This window comes from Phyllobates terribilis, unplaced genomic scaffold (assembly GCF_046119375.1).
Source record: "Phyllobates terribilis strain yellow unplaced genomic scaffold, ASM4611937v1 Scaffold_10__3_contigs__length_209671492, whole genome shotgun sequence".
In the NCBI taxonomy this organism is placed as follows: domain Eukaryota; kingdom Metazoa; phylum Chordata; class Amphibia; order Anura; family Dendrobatidae; genus Phyllobates; species Phyllobates terribilis.
The window spans coordinates 18,421,966-18,443,961 of NW_027362770.1; the positions used below are offsets into that span (position 1 = coordinate 18,421,966).

At 39.3% G+C, this 21,996-nt stretch overlaps 1 protein-coding gene across 5 annotated transcripts in view; it reads right to left on the reverse strand.

Annotated features, from left to right (window-relative positions):
* The window catches only part of DOCK2 (dedicator of cytokinesis 2), a 1,661,574-nt gene that overhangs the window by 1,262,415 nt on the left and 377,163 nt on the right, over positions 1-21,996 (reverse strand). For all 5 annotated transcript variants that reach the window (XM_073649510.1, XM_073649507.1, XM_073649509.1 and 2 more), the window contains exon 8: positions 21,685-21,839. In XM_073649510.1, coding sequence (XP_073505611.1) covers positions 21,685-21,839 — 155 coding nt within the window. The remainder of the gene's footprint in view (positions 1-21,684; positions 21,840-21,996) is intronic.

The following is a 21,996-nucleotide window of genomic DNA, read 5'->3' on the forward strand; positions in this document are numbered from 1 at the left end:
TAGATGGACTAATAGACCAAGTCCCACATACTGCTAGAAGCCAAAATATTTTTTCAGAGCTAGATGCAGAAAAAAATTATATTGAATTTGCAACTTGATGGAGGTCAGTATAGATGGACTAATAGACCAAGTCCCACACACTGGTAGAAGCCCAAATATTTTTTTTTCAGAGATAGATGCAGATAAAAAATATTTTTAATTTGCAACCTGGTGGAGGTTAGTATAGATGGACTAATAGTTCAAGTCCCACACACTGCTAGAAGCCAAAATATTTTTTCAGAGCTAGATGCAGAAAAAAATTATATTGAATTTGCAAACTGATGTAGGTCAGTATAGATGGACTAATAGACCAAGTCCCACACACTGATAGAAGCCCAAATATTTTTTTAGAGCTAGATGCAGAAAAAAATTATATTGAATTTGCAACCTGATGGAGGTCAGTATAGATGGACTAATAGACCAAGTCCCACACACTGCTAGAAGCCGAAATATTTTTTCAGAGCTAGATGCAGAAAAAAATTATATTGAATTTGCAACCTGATGGAGGTCAGTATAGATGGACTACTAGAACAAGTCCCACACACTGCTAGAAGCCGAAATATTTTTTCAGAGCTAGATGCGGAAAAAAATTATATTGAATTTGCAACCTGATGGAGGTCAGTATAGATGTACTAATAGACCAAGCTCCACACACTGCTAGAAGCCCAAATATTTTTTCAGAGATAGATGCAGATAAAAAATATTTTTAATTTGTAACCTGGTGGAGGTTAGTATAGATGGACTAATAGAACAAGTCCCACACACTGCTACAAGCTGAAATATTTTTTCAGAGCTAAATGCAGAAAAAAATTATATTGAATTTGCAACCTGATGGAGGTCAGTATAGATGGATTAATAGAACAAGTCCCACACACTGCTACAAGCTTAAATAATTTTTCAGAGCTAGATGCAGAAAAAAATTATATTGAATTTGCAACCTGATGGAGGTCAGTATAGATGGACTAATAGAACAAGTCCCACACACTGCAACAAGCTGAAATATTTTTTCAGAGCTAGATGCAGAAAAAAATTAGATTGAATTTGCAACCTGGTGGAGGTCAGTATAGATGGACTAATAGACCAAGTCCCACATACTGCTAGAAGTCGAAATATTTTTTCAGAGCTATATGCATAAAAAAATTATATTGAATTTGCAACCTGATGGAGGTCAGTATAGATGGACTAATAGACCAAGTCCCACACACTGGTAGAAGCCCAAATATTTTTTCAGAGATAGATGCAGATAAAAAATATTTTTAATTTGCAACCTGGTGGAGGTTAGTATAGATGGACTAATAGTTCAAGTCCCACACACTGCTAGAAGTCAAAATATTTTTTCAGAGCTAGATGCAGAAAAAAATTATATTGAATTTGCAACCTGATGGAGGTCAGTATAGATGGATTAACAGAACAAGTCCCACACACTGCTACAAGCTGAAATATTTTTTCAGAGCTAGATGCAGAAAAAAATTATATTGAATTTGCAACCTGGTGGAGGTAAGTATAGATGGACTAATAGACCAAGTCCCACATACTGCTAGAAGCCGAAATATTTTTTCAGAGCTAGATGCAGAAAAAAAATATATTGAATTTGCAACCTGATGGAGGTCAGTATAGATGGACTAATAGACCAAGTCCCACACACTGGTAGAAGCCCAAATATTTTTTTTTCAGAGATAGATGCAGATAAAAAATATTTTTAATTTGCAACCTGGCGGAGGTTAGTATAGATGGACTAATAGAACAAGTCCCACACACTGCTAGAAGCCAAAATATTTTTTCAGAGCTAGATGCAGAAAAAAATTATATTGAATTTGCAAACTGATGGAGGTCCGTATAGATGGACTAATAGACCAAGTCCCACACACTGCTAGAAGCCGAAATATTTTTTCAGAGCTAGATGCAGAAAAAAATTATATTGAATTTGCAACCTGATGGAGGTCAGTATAGATGGACTAATAGAACAAGTCCCACACACTGCTAGAAGCCGAAATATTTTTTCAGAGCTAGATGCGGAAAATTTTTTTATTGAATTTGCAACCTGATGGAGGTCAGTATAGATGGACTAATAGACCAAGCTCCACACACTGCTAGAAGCCCAAATATTTTTTCAGAGATAGATGCAGATAAAAAATATTTTTAATTTGTAACCTGGTGGAGGTTAGTATAGATGGACTAATAGAACAAGTTCCACACACTGCTACAAGCAGAAATATTTTTTCAGAGCTAAATGCAGAAAAAAATTATATTGAATTTGCAACCTGATGGAGGTCAGTATAGATGGATTAATAGAACAAGTCCCACACACTGCTACAAGCTTAAATATTTTTTCAGAGCTAGATGCAGAAAAAAATTATATTGAATTTGCAACCTGATGGAGGTCAGTATAGATGGACTAATAGAACAAGTCCCACACACTGCAACAAGCTGAAATATTTTTTCAGAGCTAGATGCAGAAAAAAATTAGGTTGAATTTGCAACCTGGTGGAGGTCAGTATAGATGGACTAATAGACCAAGTCCCACATACTGCTAGAAGCCGAAATATTTTTTCAGAGCTATATGCATAAAAAAATTATATTGAATTTGCAACCTGATGGAGGTCAGTATAGATGGACTAATAGACCAAGTCCCACACACTGGTAGAAGCCCAAATATTTTTTCAGAGATAGATGCAGATAAAAAATATTTTTAATTTGCAACCTGGTGGAGGTTAGTATAGATGGACTAATAGTTCAAGTCCCACACACTGCTAGAAGCCAAAATATTTTTTCAGAGCTAGATGCAGAAAAAAATTATATTGAATTTGCAAACTGATGGAGGTCAGTATAGATGGACTAATAGACCAAGTCCCACACACTGCTAGAAGCCCAAATATTTTTTCAGAGCTAGATGCAGAAAAAAATTATATTGAATTTGCAACCTGATGGAGGTCAGTATAGATGGACTAATAGACCAAGTCCCACACACTGCTAGAAGCCCAAATATTTTTTCAGAGCTAGATGCAGAAAAAAATTATATTGAATTTGCAACCTGATGGAGGTCAGTATTGATGGACTAATAGACCAAGTCCCACACACTGCTAGAAGCCGAAATATTTTTTCAGAGCTAGATGCAGAAAAAAATTATATTGAATTTGAAACATGATGGAGGTCAGTATAGATGGACTAATAGACCAAGCCCCACACACTGCTAGAAGCCCAAATATTTTTTCAGAGATAGATGCAGATAAAAAATATTTTTAATTTGTAACCAGGTGGAGGTTAGTATAGATGGAGTAATAGAATAAGTCCCACACACTGCTACAAGCTGAAATATTTTTTCAGAGCTAAATGCAGAAAAAAATTATATTGAATTTGCAACCTGATGGAGGTCAGTATAGATGGATTAATAGAACAAGTCCCACACACTGCTACAAGCTGAAATATTTTTTCAGAGCTAGATGCAGAAAAAAATTATATTGAGTTTGCAACCTGATGGAGGTCAGTATAGATGGACTAATAGAACAAGTCCCACACACTGCTAGAAGCCCAAATATTTTTTCAGAGCTCGATGCAGAAAAATATTATATTGAATTTGCAACCTGGTGGAGGTTAGTATAGATGGACAAACAGAATTATGCCATGCCCAAAAGGTTTTACTTCACTAGTTGCAGTAAAAAAATTGGTATTCTATACACAGCTGGTGTAGCTTGCAACACAGATAGGCTACTCCACTGACTAAACACACTCTGCAATAGGCCAAAAAGGATTTGCTTTTCTAGACTTAGCCAAATGCTGTGAAAAAAACTTGCACATCACTGGCACAGACCGGCCTGGCAAAAACTGATAGGAACTGATGTAACTTAGTCCTGAAAAGGATTGCAATTACAATTAGTCTTTACTCCCAACCTATCTATTTAAGAGCACAGACCTGCCTGATAAAAGTCGTAGGAAATGCTGCAACCTAGTCCTTAAAAGGACTGCAATCACAACTCTTCCCTACTTCTAAGCTATCTGTAGATTTGAGCGAAAATTGGCTTGAAATTAACAAGGTATAGCGCACACAGCAACAGCGGTGCCGTCTAACACGCAGCTGCAGCAGTGAGAAAATGGTGGCGACGGGGAAAATGGCTGGTTCTTATAGGGCAAGGACATGTGACATACACTGCCAATGACACATGCCCTTGCTTGTGTGAAAAAAAGCAGTTTGCTGAGTGTGTGCGCTGCTGATAGGCTGACAGATTGCACCTCCCCACTGTAAATGCGGGAAATAGAAAAAAAAATGGAGATCTTCATTATTCCTGCAGAGATCCATCCCCTGCCCCTCCCCCCACCCCGCTGTACACTCAAACTGCGTATTAACATTAATTTTCAGCATTACTGAGAAAAAATCCAGTTATGATTTTGGTGCACGAACAGTTATCGAACATAACCTCGAACAACCACATTTTTTTCAAATCGTTCGTGTTCGCCGAACGGCTCGAACACCGCCCAAAACAGCTCGAATTTGAGATTGGCGAACAGTTCGAGTCGAACACCGCTCATCTCTATTCATGGCATATTTTGAGAGTTCATACATCACTACTATAAAAAATCCATTCATCAAGTTCATCAAATTATTTATATGTTATATTGATGACATCTTTATTGTTTGGGCAGGCTCACAAAAAGACTTCACGGATTTTGTTTCATATTTGAACGCAAATAATATGGCTAACATGCAATTTACCTCAGAATTTGGTGATCAATCTTTAAATTTTCTGGATGTACAGTACAGACCAAAAGTTTGGACACATCTTCTCATTTAAAGATTTTTCTGTATTTTCATGACTATGAAAATTGTACATTCACACTGAAGGCATCAAAACTATGAATTAACACATGTGGAATTATATACTTCACAAAAAAGTGTGAAACAACTGAAAATATGTCTTATATTCTAGGTTCTTCAAAGTAGCCACCTTTTGCTTTGATGACTGCTTTGCACACTCTTGGCATTCTCTTGATGAGCTTCAAGAGGTAGTCACCGGAAATGGTCTTCCAACAATCTTGAAGGAGTTCCCAGAGATGCTTAGCACTTGTTGGCCCTTTTGCCTTCACTCTGCGGTCCAGCTCAACCCAAACCATCTCGATTGGGTTCAGGTCTGGTGACTGTGGAGGCCAGGTCATCTGGCGTAGCTCCCCATCACTCTCCTCCTTGGTCAAATAGCCCTTACACAGCCTGGAGGTGTGTTTGGGGTCATTGTCCTGTTGAAAAATAAATGATGGTCCAACTAAACGCAAACCGGATGGAATAGCATGCCACTGCAAGATGCTGTGGTAGCCATGCTGGTTCAGTATGCCTTCAATTTTGAATAAATCCCCAACAGTGTCACCAGCAAAGCACCTCACACCATCACACCTCCTCCTCCATGCTTCACGGTTGGAACCAGGCATATAGAGTCCATCCGTTCACCTTTTCTGCGTCGCACAAAGACACGGTGGTTGGAACCAAAGATCTCAAATTTGGACTCATCAGACCAAAGCACAGATTTCCACTTGTCTAATGTCCATTCCTTGTGTTATTTAGCCGAAACAAGTATCTTCTGCTTGTTGCCTGTCCTTAGCAGTGGTTTCCTAGCAGCTATTTTACCATGAAGGCCTGCTGCACAAAGTCTCCTCTTAACAGTTGTTGTAGAGATGTGTCTGCTGCTAGAACTCTGTGTGGCATTGACCTGGTCTCTAATCTGAGCTGCTGTTAACCTGCGATTTCTGAGGCTGGAGACTCGGATAAACTTATCCTCAGAAGCAGAGGTGACTCTTGGTCTTATTTTCCTGGGGCGGTCCTCATGTAAGTCAGTTTCTTTGTAGCGCTTGATGGTTTTTGCAACTGCACTTGGGGACACTTTCAAAGTTTGCCCAATTTTTCGGACTGACTGACCTTCATTTCTTAAAGCAATGATGGCCACTCGTTTTTCTTTACTTTGCTGCTTTTTTCTTGCCATAATACAAATTCTAACAGTCTATTCAGTAGGACTATCAGCTGTGTATCCACCTGACTTCTGCACAACACAACTGATGGTCCCAACCCCATTTATAAGGCAAGAAATCCCACTTATTAAACCTGACAGGGCACACCTGTGAAGTGAAAACTATTTCCGGTGACTACCTCTTGAAGCTCATCAAGAAAATGCCAAGAGTGTGCAAAGCAGTCATCAAAGCAAAAGGTGGCTACTTTGAAGAACCTAGAATATAAGACATATTTTCAGTTGTTTCGCACCTTTTTGTTAAGTATATAATTCCACATGTGTTAATCCATAGTTTTGATGCCTTCAGTGTGAATGTAGAATTTTCAAAGTCATGAAAATACAGAAAAATCTTTAAATGAGAAGGTGTGTCCAAACTTTTGGTCTGTACTGTATGTGTCTCCATGGTTGCTGGCGCTATATGTACAAAGGTTTTTAAAAAAATGACTTTTACTAATTCATTCTTGCACTACCAAAGTGCACATTCCTCACATACTAAAAATGGATTACCATATAGTCAGTTTATACGCCTTACAAAAATTAACAATGTAGATTCAGTTTTCCTAGAACAAGCAGAAGAGCTAAAAACTAATTTTATATCTAGAGGATATCCATCAAAAATACTCAATACTGCTCTAGAAAAAGTCAAACGCTTTTCCCAACAGGACCTACTACATTAACAGAAAATTAATTATCATAACTCAACATTCCCCCAAAAATTCATTTTTAATTTTAAACATGGTTCCATGGATGAGATTATTAAAAAGCCATTTATAATAATTTACAGATGATCGAAAATGATAAGGATTTGTGTAATGTTGCTTCGCATAAACCCATTATCTCATATAAAAGATGTCACAACATTGGTGATGTGATTAGCAAACATCGATTAAAAACAGATTTTAAATACTGGCTTACAAAATCCATACCCAAGGGTAATTTCCACTGTGGATCTTGTTCTTTTTGTAATCAACACCTCACATTGAACCCTTTACGCTTAGGCTCCATTACGCATACAGTCAGAGAATTCATTTCCTGTAGGACAAAGTTCGTTGTGTATGCGATTTTTTGCCCATGCGGTTATTATTATATTGGTAAAACCATAAACCCCCTCTTTATACACATCAGAGAGCATCTCCACTCTACTACTGCAAAAAAAGGTTCACAAAGATTTATATCACATGTTACCAATGTTCATAATGCTGATCCCCAGGTACTAAGGTTAGTCGGATTAGAACAAGTAAACCTCCCGGACAGAGGAGGTAATCAAAATAGGTTATTATTGCAAAAAGAAGTCAAATGGATTTCTGTTACAAATGCTACCGGCCCTATAGGTTTAAATAATATATCTGACTTTTCTATGTTTTTATAAATAATTTTTTGTTTGTTTGCACATATTTAATTATCCACCTGTTTAAGAAAGGACAAGATGTTGTTTCTTGATCACATGGACCCGCAGAAGCGCTAGTCAAAGCGTGAAACAGCTGTCGTCCACCTCCTCCCCGCACTCCCTGCTTTCCATTCATTTTATCCGAATATGAAATAAAGGACTCTTATTTTTACATATACGGTGAATGCAGCTTTTCATCATCTCCTCTCTATTTGAGAACATAATTTTCCCTCTATACAAGTCATTAGTGCGACCACACTTAGAATACTGTGTACAGTTCTGGTCTCCCGTGTATAAGAAAGACATAGCTGAACTAGAGAGGGTGCAGAGAAGAGCGACCAAGGTTATTAGAGGACTGGGGGGTCTGCAATACCAAGACAGGTTATTACACTTGGGGTTATTTACAGTGGAAAAACGAAGGCTTAGGGGTGATCTTATTACCATGTACAAGTATATGAGGGGACAGAACAAAGACCTTTCTACTGATCTTTTTACTCTGTGGCCTGAGACAGGGACAAGGGGGCATCTTCTACGTCTGGAAGAAAGAAGGTTTAATCATAATCACAGACCGGGATTCTTTACTGTAAGAGCAGTGAGACTATGGAACTCTCTGCCGCATGATGTTGTAATGAGTGATTCACTATTAAAATTTAAGAAGGGCCTGGATGCCTTTCTTGAAAAGTTTAATATTACAGGTTATATATACTAGATTTCTTGATAGGGCGTTGATCCAGGGAGCTAGTCCAATTGCTGTATGGAGTCAGGAAGGAATTTTTTCCCCCAATGTGGAGCTTAGTGTTTGCCACATGTTTTTTTTTGCCTTCCTCTGGATCAACATGTTAGTCTATGGGTTGAACTAGATGGACTTAGCCTTCCTTCAACCTTAAAAACTATGTTACTATGACAGGAACGGTCCCTCGTAAACCCATGTTGATATTGGGTCATGAGGTTATTCTTCTTCAGATACTCTAGTATAGCATCTCTTAGGAAACCCTCCAGGATTTTACCCACAGTAGAGGTTAAGCTTACTGGCCTATAATTTCCAAGTTCAGTTTTTGTCCCCTTTTTGAATATTGGCACCACATTTGCTATACGCCAGTCGTGTGGTACAGACCCAGTTATTATGGAATCTTTAAAGATTAAAAAAAATGGTCTATCTATGACTTTACTTAATTCCTGCAGTACTCACGAGTGTATCCAATCCGGGCCCAGGGATTTGTCAACTTTAGTGATTTTTAGATGCCGCCGTACTTCCTGCTGGGTTAAGCAAGTGACATTTAATGGAGAATTTTTGTTATCACTGATCATGTTTTCTGTCATGCGATTTTCTTGTGTAAATACTGTTGAAAAAAAATCATTCAGCATATAGACTTTTTGCTGATCCTCATCCACTATTTCACCCAGACTATTTTTAAGGGGGCCAACACTATCATTTTTTAGTTTCTTACTGTTTATGTAGTTAAAGAATATTTTGGGATTATTTTTACTTTCTCTGGCAATGAGTCTCTCTGTTTCAATCTTTGCCATCTTGACTTGTTTTTACAGAATTTATTTAATTTTCTGTATTTATTTAATGCCTCATCTCTACCTACTTGCTTTAGTTCTTTTTGTCACTTATTGCACCCCTTACAGCTCTATTTAGCCATAGTGGTTTCCTCCTATTTCTAGCATGTTTATTCCCATAGGGTATATATTGTGCACAGGTCCTATTCAGGATGCTAATAAATGTCTCCCATTTGATTTGTGTAGTTTTATGTCTCAGGATATCGTCCCAATTTTATTGCACTAAAATCATCTCTCAACCATTGGAAATTTGCCTTCCTGAAGTTTAGTGTCCTTGTAACACCTCTACTACACATCTTATTAAAGGATACATGAAAACATATTATTTTGTGATCACTATTACCCAAGTGACCCCCAACTCGTATATTTGATATGCAGTCTGGCCTGTTGGTTAATATTAGGTCTAGCAGTGCCCTCTTTCTTGTTGGGTCCTGAACCAGTTGTGAAAGATAATTGTCTCTCATAGTTGTCAAAAACCTATTCCCTTTGCTTTAACTACAGGTTTCTGCTCCCCAATGTATTTCAGGGTAGTTGAAGTCCCCCATAATAATGACTTCTCCTTGAGTCGCTGCTTCATCTTTTTGCTTTATGAGGATATTCTCCGCTGCTTCCATTATTTTTGGAGACTTATAACAAACCCATATCAGTAATTTATTATCCCCCCCCCCCCCTTATAATGCCAGCTGACATCAAGCTCAGGTTAGCAATGGAGATCTATAAGACGCCCCTATTACTAACCCCATAGTAAAGGTGAAATGTAAAATAAAAAACACCCACACCCAGAATAAAATATTTTATTTGAAATAAAAAAAACACCCTTTATTGTTTTAAATTGAACCATACTTACCGTGAAGCTGAAGCCAATGTCCCCTGTAATAAAATAAAATAATAAACCAACCTCATCCTTACCTTTCCGAAGCAGTCCAAATAATGAGTGTCCCACGAAGATTCCATGAACAGAGCGGTCACATAGTATGTGACTGCTCTGTTCATTCGCCGGCAATACACTAATTCAGTGTACTGTCCGCAAATATAAGGTCAACGCATGCCCAGTGAGTATTTTCCCATGCATGCAATGAGTTGAACCGAGTTCAACTCATTGTATGCGTGGGAAAATACTCACTGCACATGCGCAGTCTCATTTGCTGGGAATATACTGAGTCAATGTATTGCCGGCGAATGAACAGAGCGGTCGCTCACAGTGTGGCCGTTCTGTTCATGGAATCTTTGTGGGACACTCGTTATTTGGATTGCTTCGGAAAGGTAAGGATGAGGTTGGTTTATTATTTTACTTTTATTACAGGTGATCAATGGCTTCAGAGATTAGCTGTAGGGGGGTATATGATGTTTTTTTATTTTTTGTAGGTGCGGAGAACATCGGGGACAAGGTGTAGGTGAGTATAATGTGTTTTATTTTTCTTTTAATATATATTTTTTAATTTTAACATTTCTTTTTTTACACTCAGCAGAGCACAGACGCTGGTGGATGGGCGACTACTGCTCCCATCCAGCGGCGCCTGTGCCCGCTGTTTCCTTTGGCAGGAGGCGCCGGCTGATGGTGGTAGTAGTACCATCAGCTGGCACCTATGACCCGCGGTAAGCTATTTACTGCCAGGTCACCTATCACTGCTGTGGCATCATGCTGACACCTGTTAGGATGATGCCACAGCGTTCTGATCACGGTAATGCAATTACCACGATCAGAGCCTGTGTTTCCTGCACTGTCACGCAAATGACAGCTCGGGAAATCAGGTAAATTTGCGTCCCCCATTCACATGAATGGGGTCCGTGTTCGGGTTCGGGGTTCAGGTACTGTTCTGGTACCCGAACTTTAAAAAAACTGTTCGGTGTTGGCTATATTAGCGGAACCCAAACAGTGACAGGTTCGCCCATCACTAGTCACCACAACATACTGGTTACAACAACGTACTGGTCAATATAACAGCAGTTTGCAACCTTCACTTAGCAACATCCATGGCTGCTTGTTTTTGGAAAACACCTATGGAGTCACAATCATCACTACACCTGTAGATAAATTCACAACGAGGTAAAATTTCAAAAATTGGGTCACTTGAGGGGGATTCTGCTCTTCTAGCATGTAGGGGATCTGTATATGGAGTCCACAAACTATTCTAGGAAAATTTGTGCTCCAGGAAGCAAAAAGTGCTCCATCCCTCCCGAGTCTTGCCATCAGGCTATGCAGTACTGCACAGCCACATATGGGATATTTCTACATTCAGCAGAAATTGTGGGACAAATTTTCGTGCCAGACTACAAGGTACTCATCCTTGTGGGAGCTGCATGGTATGCTCAGTATGTCAGAATTCAACAGCACATATCCGGCATTAATACAGCCAAAAAAGACTTGGAGAAAGGTAAAAAATAGACTTCAGTAGCCACGCATTTTTTAAACTGTCATGATGGTAGGAATAGAGGGATACAAGCTATTGGCTTGGAAAAGATCTCTACAAATATCGTTAATACAAATGTTGTCCCAGAAGATTTACGGCAAGAATCAAAGTGGATATAAAAATGAAATAGTCTAGCTCCACTTAACGAAGAGCTTCTTTTACTGCGTTTTATAAGCCAATTTGATTACTTGTTTCTAAATCTTGTCCATTTTCAATTACCTTTTTTATAAGTCACTTCACTGGATCCTTTAGCTCTTTCTATTACTGGCTTCTTCAGTGTTCCTGTTCGAGGACTACTGTATCAACTAATTAATTATGATGTTTTCTTTTCAACACTTTGCACTTTTTTGAACTTTTGACACTTTTTAGTGCACCTAATCACATCGATATATTGCTGGCACATATAGTACATCTTTTTAATTTTTTTATTGTTTTTATTTCATACTAAGCCCCTCATCCCTCCTCTCTATACTTACTTTTTCCTCTCTCCTCCCTCCTCTCTCTTCCCTCCTCTAGCCCACCCCCCCCTCTTTTTTTCGGAGCTGGTATTAAAATCTTGCATACCTTGGTGTTTCTCCAGTTTTTATCATTATATCCCCTCTGCTTCTGTGTATATGTGGGATTGCCCCCATATATTATATCAATTGTAATGAAGTGCTACGGCAACAATAATTATGTTTAATATCATCTGTGAAGGTTTATGGTCATCAGTTGTAATCCAGACTTATTGTGGTGTGGATGGAATAGAGTAAGTTGGTGATTGGTGCGCCTGCACATGTATGGGTGTTTTTGCATCATATATTTAGTTATTATTTATTTTTGCATTTTTTATTTTTTATTATTATTTTTCCTTATTACTTTTCATTTTTATTATACAATATAAGCATATCACTCATAGGGGCCCCAGGGGGATACATTGGGGGATAATCTAAAGTACTGGACAACCTCTTTAATGTTGACTCACATTTTACCCGCATACCAGCCCTCTACTTGCACATATGGATGATCTTTATATTGGTGCTGACAGCATATATGTGCGTGTCTAGCTGACATTCTTTTGCCTTTCTTCCTTGCCTTTCTGGGTCACAGATACATTCCATACTGGTTTGCCTTGTGCTTCCGATGCATGCTTGCGCAGTGGCGCTGGTTGTCAAACCCTTTACTTCCGGTTCGCCGTGTGAGTTCCACAGCAGCTCTTTTGACTTCTCTTCCAGTGTGTGCATGCGCACTCATCTTTTTATCAAACTACCTAAAGGATGCCTTGCACAGCTGTACAAGATCCTGATAATTACCTCTCTTACTACTTATATGAACAAACAGGCCACCTTATTACTATACCTCACCTGATGAAGTCACAGTTGTAGTGGCTTACAGGTTAAAAATGGTTTCAGAATTTTTAATCCCTACTTTTTGCTACTGCTTTTTTGTAACAGCAGTATATATTGTTTATACTTCTGCAAATGTGCCATTGGTATATGTTTTGGGCACATAGGACATTATTTTCACCAGTAGCACTTTACCATTTATAGGGATTTTACTCACTTGGATGAGATGGGAGGCAAACAGGAGACATGTTCCTTTAGGCCATGTGCCCACATAGCTTCTAAAACAGTCTGCCATGCAAAGCAATGTGAATTCAGATGTGCTGTGCACATGATGCGCTAATTAGCGCGCCAAATTCGCATTTCGTTGCAAAACGCAGCATGACCATTTCTACCATGATTACGCTGCAAATTCGCGGCCATTGAGGAACATTGAAACGCAGCAAACCCGCAGGTATATGTGCATTTGCTGCGTTTCAATTAAATTCAATGGCCGTGAATTTGCAGCGTAATCACGGTGCATGTGGTACCCGGGATGAAGAGGAGACTACAACTCCTCTTCATCCCGGTTACCAAGCGGTGAAAAAAAGAAATAAAAAAGTGAAAAATAAACAAAACCTGTATATTCACCTGTCCGGCGGCCCCCGGTCTGCTCCCGGCCATGTCCTCTCTCCTTGGCGTCCCACAGTGTACTGCCAGGACCTGCGGTGATGTCATTTAGTCACCTGATGGTCATGCGACCGCTGACGTCGGCGGTCAGGTGATGGTCGTGTAACCATCAGCTGACTAAAAGATGTCACCACAGGTCCTGACTGTACACTGTGAGATGCCAAGGAGAGAGGATCGCCACCGCCGGGAGGAGACCGGAGAGGTGAGTATACAAGGTTTTTTTATTTTTAACTTTTTAATTCTTTTTTTTTTACTATAGATGCTGCATTTAAAGCATCAGTTGTTCACACATTATAAATCCATGGCAGTTGCATGGATTTATATTGTGTAACCAACTTGTCAAGCACTTTTCCAGGTGATGCTCAAAATCGCTTGAAAAACAGCTTGAAAAAACGCATGTAAAAACGCTTCTCTCTGGCAGAAAAAACGCATGTATATCTGAATGCGTTTTTTTCTGCCAGAGAGAGGCAAAAACGCTCTGCATCAAATCTGCTACGTGGGCACATAGACTTAAGTCTTCATGTTGGTTTATTACCTCATAAATCCAGCAAAAGTAAAGGAATACAAACAGCCTTCAGTTCAGGCAAAACAAAGAGAAATGTCCATTAAGCAAGTCTCTGCTTAAGCCAGTCCTGTTGGCACATAGACTGCATAGCGTTCAGCTCACTGGCTCAGTCCGGCGAAACAACATACAGGAGGCTTTCTCCCTCCAAACACACAGAACATGTGCCAAACAATGGCATCCATTTTAAAGGCTGTTAACCACACCCAGAGGTGAGGTATGTGGGTAGCTGGACCCGCCCCAACTCTCCAAGCTAGCCATTACCCAGTCCCAGGTGCACCAATTAGACCTCTTAGTGCATGCGTGCACTAGAGAAACACTCAGGGTTACATCACAGAGGAGAGCCATCTCTGTGACACATACCTCCCATCGACTATGAGACCATTAGCCACCTTATACATTCTATAGACTAGTACTTTAAAGCTTTTTATAGTTGTGTATATCATGTGCATTTGATATTGTATTTATGTCATATCTGAGGGTGAATTTGTATGTTAGCACCTATTGATATATTGCTATATACCTTTTGTAGGATTATTATACATTGCTTGATTACTGATATATAGGAAATATGGAGAATTGACCGAGGCACTACAATGTGGGGATCTTGTAAACGCGTTTTTAGCTTTTTTAAATGTTTGTATTTTGGTTTAATTGTTAATAAATTATTTAGATTTCATATTGGTGATCCCTGTCTATATTTATTGCTTCTCTTTTGTGTACACTCTATGTACCAACCCAAAGAATAAAGTTGTCTAATCACTTATACCGGAACAGTGTTAAAAATAAGTAAAATTAATTCTTCACCTGCTGTTGATTTTTTCATTCTGCCTCCCAAAGATCGCAGTATGACTCAGCTCACATTTATCTTCTGCGCTGAGGGCTTGCACAGAGGCTTCCATGTAAATCTCTGAAATACGTGATTCAGATGGAACCCCTGGCTGATGATTCCCTATAATGAGGCAGATGGAGGCATTGTGGTTGCAATATGACCTGTGATCCGGTGGTGTCCGTCTTTTTATTAGGCTTGCATAAAAGTGCCATCAGCTACAGTTTTGTGCACCTCTGAAAAGAAGGACTCCGCTGAATAGAGGCCAGATGGGGTCAAGAGTAACTCTGCTGCCTCATTATAGTGAATAGATTCCTCGGGGGTTTCATCTGAATCACGTTACTCGGAGATTTAGATGGAAACCCATTATTTAGAACGCTAAATAAATGTGATCCAAGATGTTAGGTAAAATGTTCCCAATAAAAGCTTCAACTCCATTCACAAAAAAATCAAGTCCCCACTCAGCTCCGTCATATGTTAACGAAAATATAAGGGGCTGCCATGATACTGGCAGTAAAAAGGCTCTGGAAAAACAAAATGGCTCCTTGCCCTCTGTGACAAAACAGCTTCTTATCTTAATCAGCCAGACATCTAGAATTGTTAAGCCAAGAGAAATACACTATTGTGTTTGTGTTGACTTGTGAATGTATGTGTATTTCTTTGGCTGGTCAAGAAGGACATACGATTATGTGTATAAAAATGAATATTGAATTCTCTTGGTCGTGAAACAATAATGTTTGTTAATATGCTAATTACATATTATACTACACTGTGTTCCAAATTATTATGCAAATATTATTTTCTCAGATTTTCCCAAATTACCTATATGAATTGCAGTCATTGTAATTCTCCAGTCAAATAACTATTAGAGTACAATTGAAAGGTTTTTGTACAAACTGCCTATGATAACAGTATATTTAAAAAAAAATAAAAAACTCAAACTGCACTCAAAATGTATGTTCCAAATTATTATGCACAGCAGAGTTTTCAACCTTTTCATTTTAATAAAGAACAAAAAATGGTCATTTTTGAAATTATAAGCATTAGCAGGTTATTACAAACTGAAATCAAACAGTTTTCAACTCAAAACTTTATTCTAGGTGATGTTACATTTGCACATAGGACCGCTTGTTCGAAAGGAGCTTCTGAACTCTCTCGTCCATTGAATTTGTCAGGTTTTGGATGGTTTCTGCTTCCAATTGTTTTGCATGAGGACAGAATACCCTCCCAGAGCTGTTGCTTAGATGTGAACTGCCTCCCGCCATCATAGACACTTCTTTTGATGATGCTCCAGAGGTTTTCAATGGGGTTGAGGTCAGGGGAGCATGGGTGCCACACCATAAGTTTGTCCCCTTTTATGCCCATAGCAGCCAGAGATGCAGATGTGTTATGTGCAGGAGTCCTGAGAAAATATTATTTGCATAATAATTTGGAACACAGTGTAAAGCCAGTTAGATGTTGATTTAAAGAGCCCCCTGCTGTACCAACTATGTAAATGGATTAAATGCTCAAACAATGAGACTTGAGCCCTGTGAATAATACAGTTATAATACAATTACAGAGAGGGAATCCCCTAACCTGTAAATGTGTACTTGAAAGGACAACTGTAACTATTTTAAGGGACATACAGTACAGACCAAAAGTTTGGACACACCTTCTCATTTAAAGATTTTTCTGTATTTTCATGACTTTGAAAAATGTTCATTCACACTGAAGGCATCAAAACTATGAATTAACACATGTGGAATTATATACTTAACAAAAAAGTGTGAAACAACTGAAAATATATCTTATATTCTAGGTTCTTCAAAGTAGCCACCTTTTGCTGTGATGACTGCTTTGCACACTCTTGGCATTCTCTAGATGAGCTTCAAGAGGTAGTCACCAGAAATGGTTTTCACTTCACAGGTGTCCCCTGTTAGGTTTAATAAGTGGGATTTCTTGCCTTATAAATGGGGTTGGGACCATCAGTTGTGTTGTGCAGAAGTTAGGTGGATACACAGCTGATAGTCCTACTGAATAAACTGTTAGCTGTTTTTTTCTTGCCATAATATACATTCTAAGTAAAGAAAAAAGAGTGGCCATCATTACTTTAAGAAATGAAGGTCAGTCAGTCTGAAAAATAGGGCAAACTTTGAAAGTGTCCCTAAGTGCAGTTGCAAAAACCATCAAGCGCTATAAAGAAACTGGCTCACATGAGGACCGCCCCAGGAAAGGAAGACCAAGAGTCACCTCTGCTTCTGAGGATAAGTTTATCCGAGTCACCAGCCTCAGAAATCTCAGGTTAACAGCAGCTCAGAATAGAGACCAGGTCAATGCCATCTAGCAGCAGACACATCTCTACAACAACTGTTAAGAGGAGACTTTGTGCAGCAGGCCTTCATGGTAAAATAGCTGCTAGGAAACCACTGCTAAGGACAGGCAACAAGCAGAAGAGACTTGTTTGGGATAAAGAACACAAAGAATGGACATTAGACCAGTGGAAATCTGTGCTTTGGTCTGATGAGTCTAAATTTGAGATCTTTGGTTCCAACCACTGTGCTTTTGTGCGACGCAGAAAACGTAAATGGATGGACTCTACATGCCTGGTTCCCACCGTGAAGCATGGAGGTGAAAGTGTGATGGTGTGGTGGTGCTTTGCTGGTTACACTGTTGGGGATTTATTCAAAATTGAAGGCATACTGAACCAGCATGGCTACCACAGCATCTTGCAGCGGCATGCTATTCCATCCAGTTTGTGTTTAGTTGGACCATCATTTATTTTTCAACGGGACATTGACCCCAAACACACCTCCAGGCTGTGTAAGGGCTATTTGACCAAGAAGGAGAGTGATGGGGTGCTACCCCAGATGACCGGGTCTCCACAGTCACCAGACCTGAACCCAATCGAGATGGTTTGGGGTGAGCTGGACCGCAGAGTGAAGGCAAAAGGGCCAACAAGTGCTAAGCATCTCTGGGAACTCCTTCAAGATTGTTGGAAGACCATTTCCGGTGACTACCTCTTGAAGCTCATCAAGAGAATGCCAAGAGTGTGCAAAGCAGTCATCAAAGCAAAAGGTGGCTACTTTGTAGAACCTAGAATATAAGACATATTTTCAGTTGTTTCACACTTTTTTGTTAAGTACTGTTTATAATTCCAAATGTGTTAATTCATAGTTTTGATACCTTCAGCGTGAATGTACAATTTTCATAGTCATGAAAATACAGAAAAATCTTTAAATGAGAAGGTGTGTCCAAACTTTTGATCTGTACTGTATGTCTCTGTAGCAGAATTGAAACAAAGAATCAGAGATACACGTGTCAGAACGTCAGCTTGATAGCGTGGCTCGATCTAGAGATACACAATTTTTGGATTCTACATGATTCTGTCCTAAGGGTACCCAGCCCTGACTGGAAGGATACGGATCTGCTCCATTGACCATCAAAGAACCCATGGATACATTTGGGGAGACCAGGTTGGGACGATAAAGTCACCTGGCCCCATGGATATGTTGTTTGGAGTTGCCAGTTGGGACACTTAGGTCGCCTCCAATCCATGGAGACATTTGGAGAAGCCAGATTGGGACCAGCCGGTCATTTGGCCCCATGAAAACTCTCAGAGAGCCAGGGTACCCTTGAGTTTCCTGACCTTTTACCTCTTTGGACTGTCAGCTTCCTAAGCTTGCCACTTTATCCTATCTGTGGGCGCCCGTCAAAAGTGAGAGGCCAATGGTTGAGGTAGTTGGCCCTGGAAGTACCAAAGTCGCAGTTGTTCTATTCCCGAGTGGGCCAGCGGAAGGGTGGGACTGTGTCATTCTGCACCATCTTGGGTATTTGATGGGACTGTTCTATGTGATTATTGTCTGGTTAGTGGTTTAATAAAGTATTGCCACACTGTCTTACCCTCACCCTGTGTTGTCTGAGTAGTATTACGCCCACGGGAGACCCCAGATCTTCACGCCCCCCAAAAGAAATCCAGCGATTTCTGTGCTCCCAAATCCAAATGTCCCCTTCCCTTCTGAGCTCCGCAGTGTGCCTAAACTGCAGTTAGCATCCACATGTTTGGCATTTCTGTAGCGATGTGAGCCCGCCTAATTTATGGATGCATGTCTCCAGAAGCATGAGCTGGGTATAATGTACTGGTGACCACAACATACTGGTCACTACAACCAAAATTTGTGAAAAAAAATTCTTTCCAAATCAGACAACGTGAATTTCAGGATTTGTTTTCTCATTTTGTCTCTCATAGTTGAAGTTTACCTATGATGTCAATTACAGGCCTCTCTCATCTTTTTAAGTGGGAGAACTTGCACAATTGGTGGCTAACTAAATACTTTTTTTCCCCCACTGTATGTAGGGTTCTGCGGATCTGGCACTTCAGGGGCTAACCAATGTGACATGGCTCCTTCAAACCAGTCCAGCAAAATCTGAACTCCAATATGGCGCTACTTCCCTTCTGAGCTTTGCACTATGCCTCAAAAGTAGTTTTCGACCACATATGGCATATCTGTGTACTCAGGAGAGATTGTAAAACAAATTTTGCGGTCCTTTTCCCCCTGTTTCCTTTGCGAAAATGCTAAATTTGGGAGTAAAAAAAACATTCTTGATGGAAAAATGTTTTTTTTTTATTTTCACGGCCTTATGTTATACACTTCTGTGAAGCACCTGAGGATTGAAAGTGCTCTCCACATATCTAGATAAGTTCCCGGTGTTAAGGAGAGCCATAGGATCAAATAATTAATTAACCTCAAGACATATGAGATTGAGAGAAAAGACCCATAAAGTGTATTATTTCACCTTACATAAACTTGTTTAGATCAAAAGATTGCTGCCATTTCCTGTTTCATCACACCATTCTCTATTATGCAAGATGGCGACTGGACCTATGACTACATCCTGTTGTACATGTGGCAAAAGTGGAGAGTTTATTTATGACTACATCCTGTCGTACAAGGAAGTTCCAAGAGGAAGCTGAATTCTATAGAAGGACTAACCAATCACAGAACGACACGTTGCTTGGAGACACCCGATCGAGACCATGTCCACTGATGACCTCATGGACCAACCCACCCTGATGACCTCATGGATCCGCCCATGGATTTGCCCATTGCCTAATCCATTAACCAATGAATACATCTGGTTACTCCCATTGTAGGGCTAACCGAGCCGCTTTACAGAGTTTATATAAGTCTATGTTCGGGTTGAAAAAAGGGACTTGGAGCTGTGCTGTAGCTGATCAAGGAGAGCTTACATCCGACTGTGTGTGATTTTATTCTTTCTTGCATGCACTTGATCATATCCATTAGGCCAGGAGCAGGCAACTAGTGAACATATCAAACTGTACACCCTAACACCTGAGGGGTCTAGTTTCCAAAATTGTTGGGGGGGGTTCTACTGTTTTGGCACATCAGGGGCTCTGCAAACGCAACATGGCGTCCGCTATTTATTCCAACAAATTTTACATTCAAAAAGTCAAATGGCGCTCCTTCACGTCAAAGCCTTGCCGTGCACCCAAACAGTTGTTTTCCCCCACTTATGGGGTATCAGTATACTTAGGAGAAATTGCACAACAAATTGCATGGTGCAATTTCTTCTGTTACCCTTGTGAAAATGCAAAATATGGGGCTAAAAACCATCTGTGTGGGAAAAATGTAATTTTTTTTATTTTCATGTCTGAACATTATAACATTCTGTGAAGCACTTGGAGGTTCAAGGTGCTCACTACACATCTATCCAAGTTCCCTGAGTAGTCTAGTTTCCAGAATTGTGTCACTTTTGGGGGGTTTCCACTGTTAAGGCACATCAGGGGCTCTCCAAATGCGACATGGCGTCTGCTAATTATGCCAGCAAATTTTACATTCAAAAAGTCAAATGGTACTCGTTCCATTCCGAGCCCTGCCGTGCGCCCAAAAAGTGGTTTTCCCACACATATTGGGTATTTTTGTGCTCAGGAGTAATTGCACAACAAATTTTGGGGTCCATTTTCTCCTGCTACCCTTGTGAAAGTAAAAAAAAATTGGATCTAAATAAAATTTTTGTGAAAAAAAGTTAAATGTTTATTTTTTCCCTTCATATTCCATTAATTCCTGTGAAGCACCTGAAGGGTTAATGAACTTCTTGAATGTATTTTGGGTACCTTGAGGGGTACAGTTTTAGAATGGTGTCACCTTTGAGTATTTTCTGTCATATAGACCCCTCAAAGTCACTTCAAATGTAATGTAGTTCCTAAAAAATGGTTTTGTAAATTTTGTTGTAAAAATTAGAAATTGCTGGTCAACTTTTATCCCTTAGAACTACCTAACAAAAAAAATTATTGTTTCCAAAATTGTGCTGATGTAAAGTAGACATGTGGGAAATTAACTATTTTGTGTTACATGACTGATTTAAGGGCATGAAAATTAAAAGTTTGAAAATTGCAAAATTTCACAATTTTAGACAAATTTCCAAGTTTTTTACAAGTCATATCAAAGACATTTTACCACTATCATGAAGTACAATATGTCACAAAAAAAAACTATCTCAGAATGACCGGGATCCATTGAAGCATTCCAGACTTATTACCTCAAAATGTGACACTGGTCAGAATTTAAAAAATTGGCCTGGTCAGGAAGGTGAAAACAGGCTTCGGGGTAAAGGGGTTAATGTGGCATCCGCTTCTCTTGTATTCAAGATAATATATTTCAAATCTTCTCTTGCCCATTAAACATTAAAAACTAACAGCAACAGGATGCAAAAAAGGGTAATCACAATTCCCCACCTAAGAAAAAATATTTACTTGTAAACATACCCAAAGACTATAATGAGTACATGTTCTATCTGTAAAAAACAAGGACAGAGCACACCCGAGAAACAAGAACAATCTGTATAAATGGAGACATATGTTTCTTTTTTTCTTACTTTCTGTTGCAGAACACAAATATACAAGACATTTCCTACCTTATAATTATTTGTTTCTCAGGGTCGTACAATGACATAAAAAGTTCTGCATCTTCCCCTATTCTGCAGACAAAGTTCCGTACAAAGACATAAAGACTATGTGTGGGTGAAGAAGTTGTTCGACCATGCATAACTAAGTCATTTTGATCTTTCGTCTGAAAAACAAAACATTCATATACTGTTTTAAAATATGTAAAAAATTATAACATGCTAAATGACAAAACTAACAGCAGAAAGGTTTTTGTTATTTCAAACTCTTTTAATAGCATGTTGTGAAATGTTAAGATAACTGGGGTCTAAACCATGCAAAAA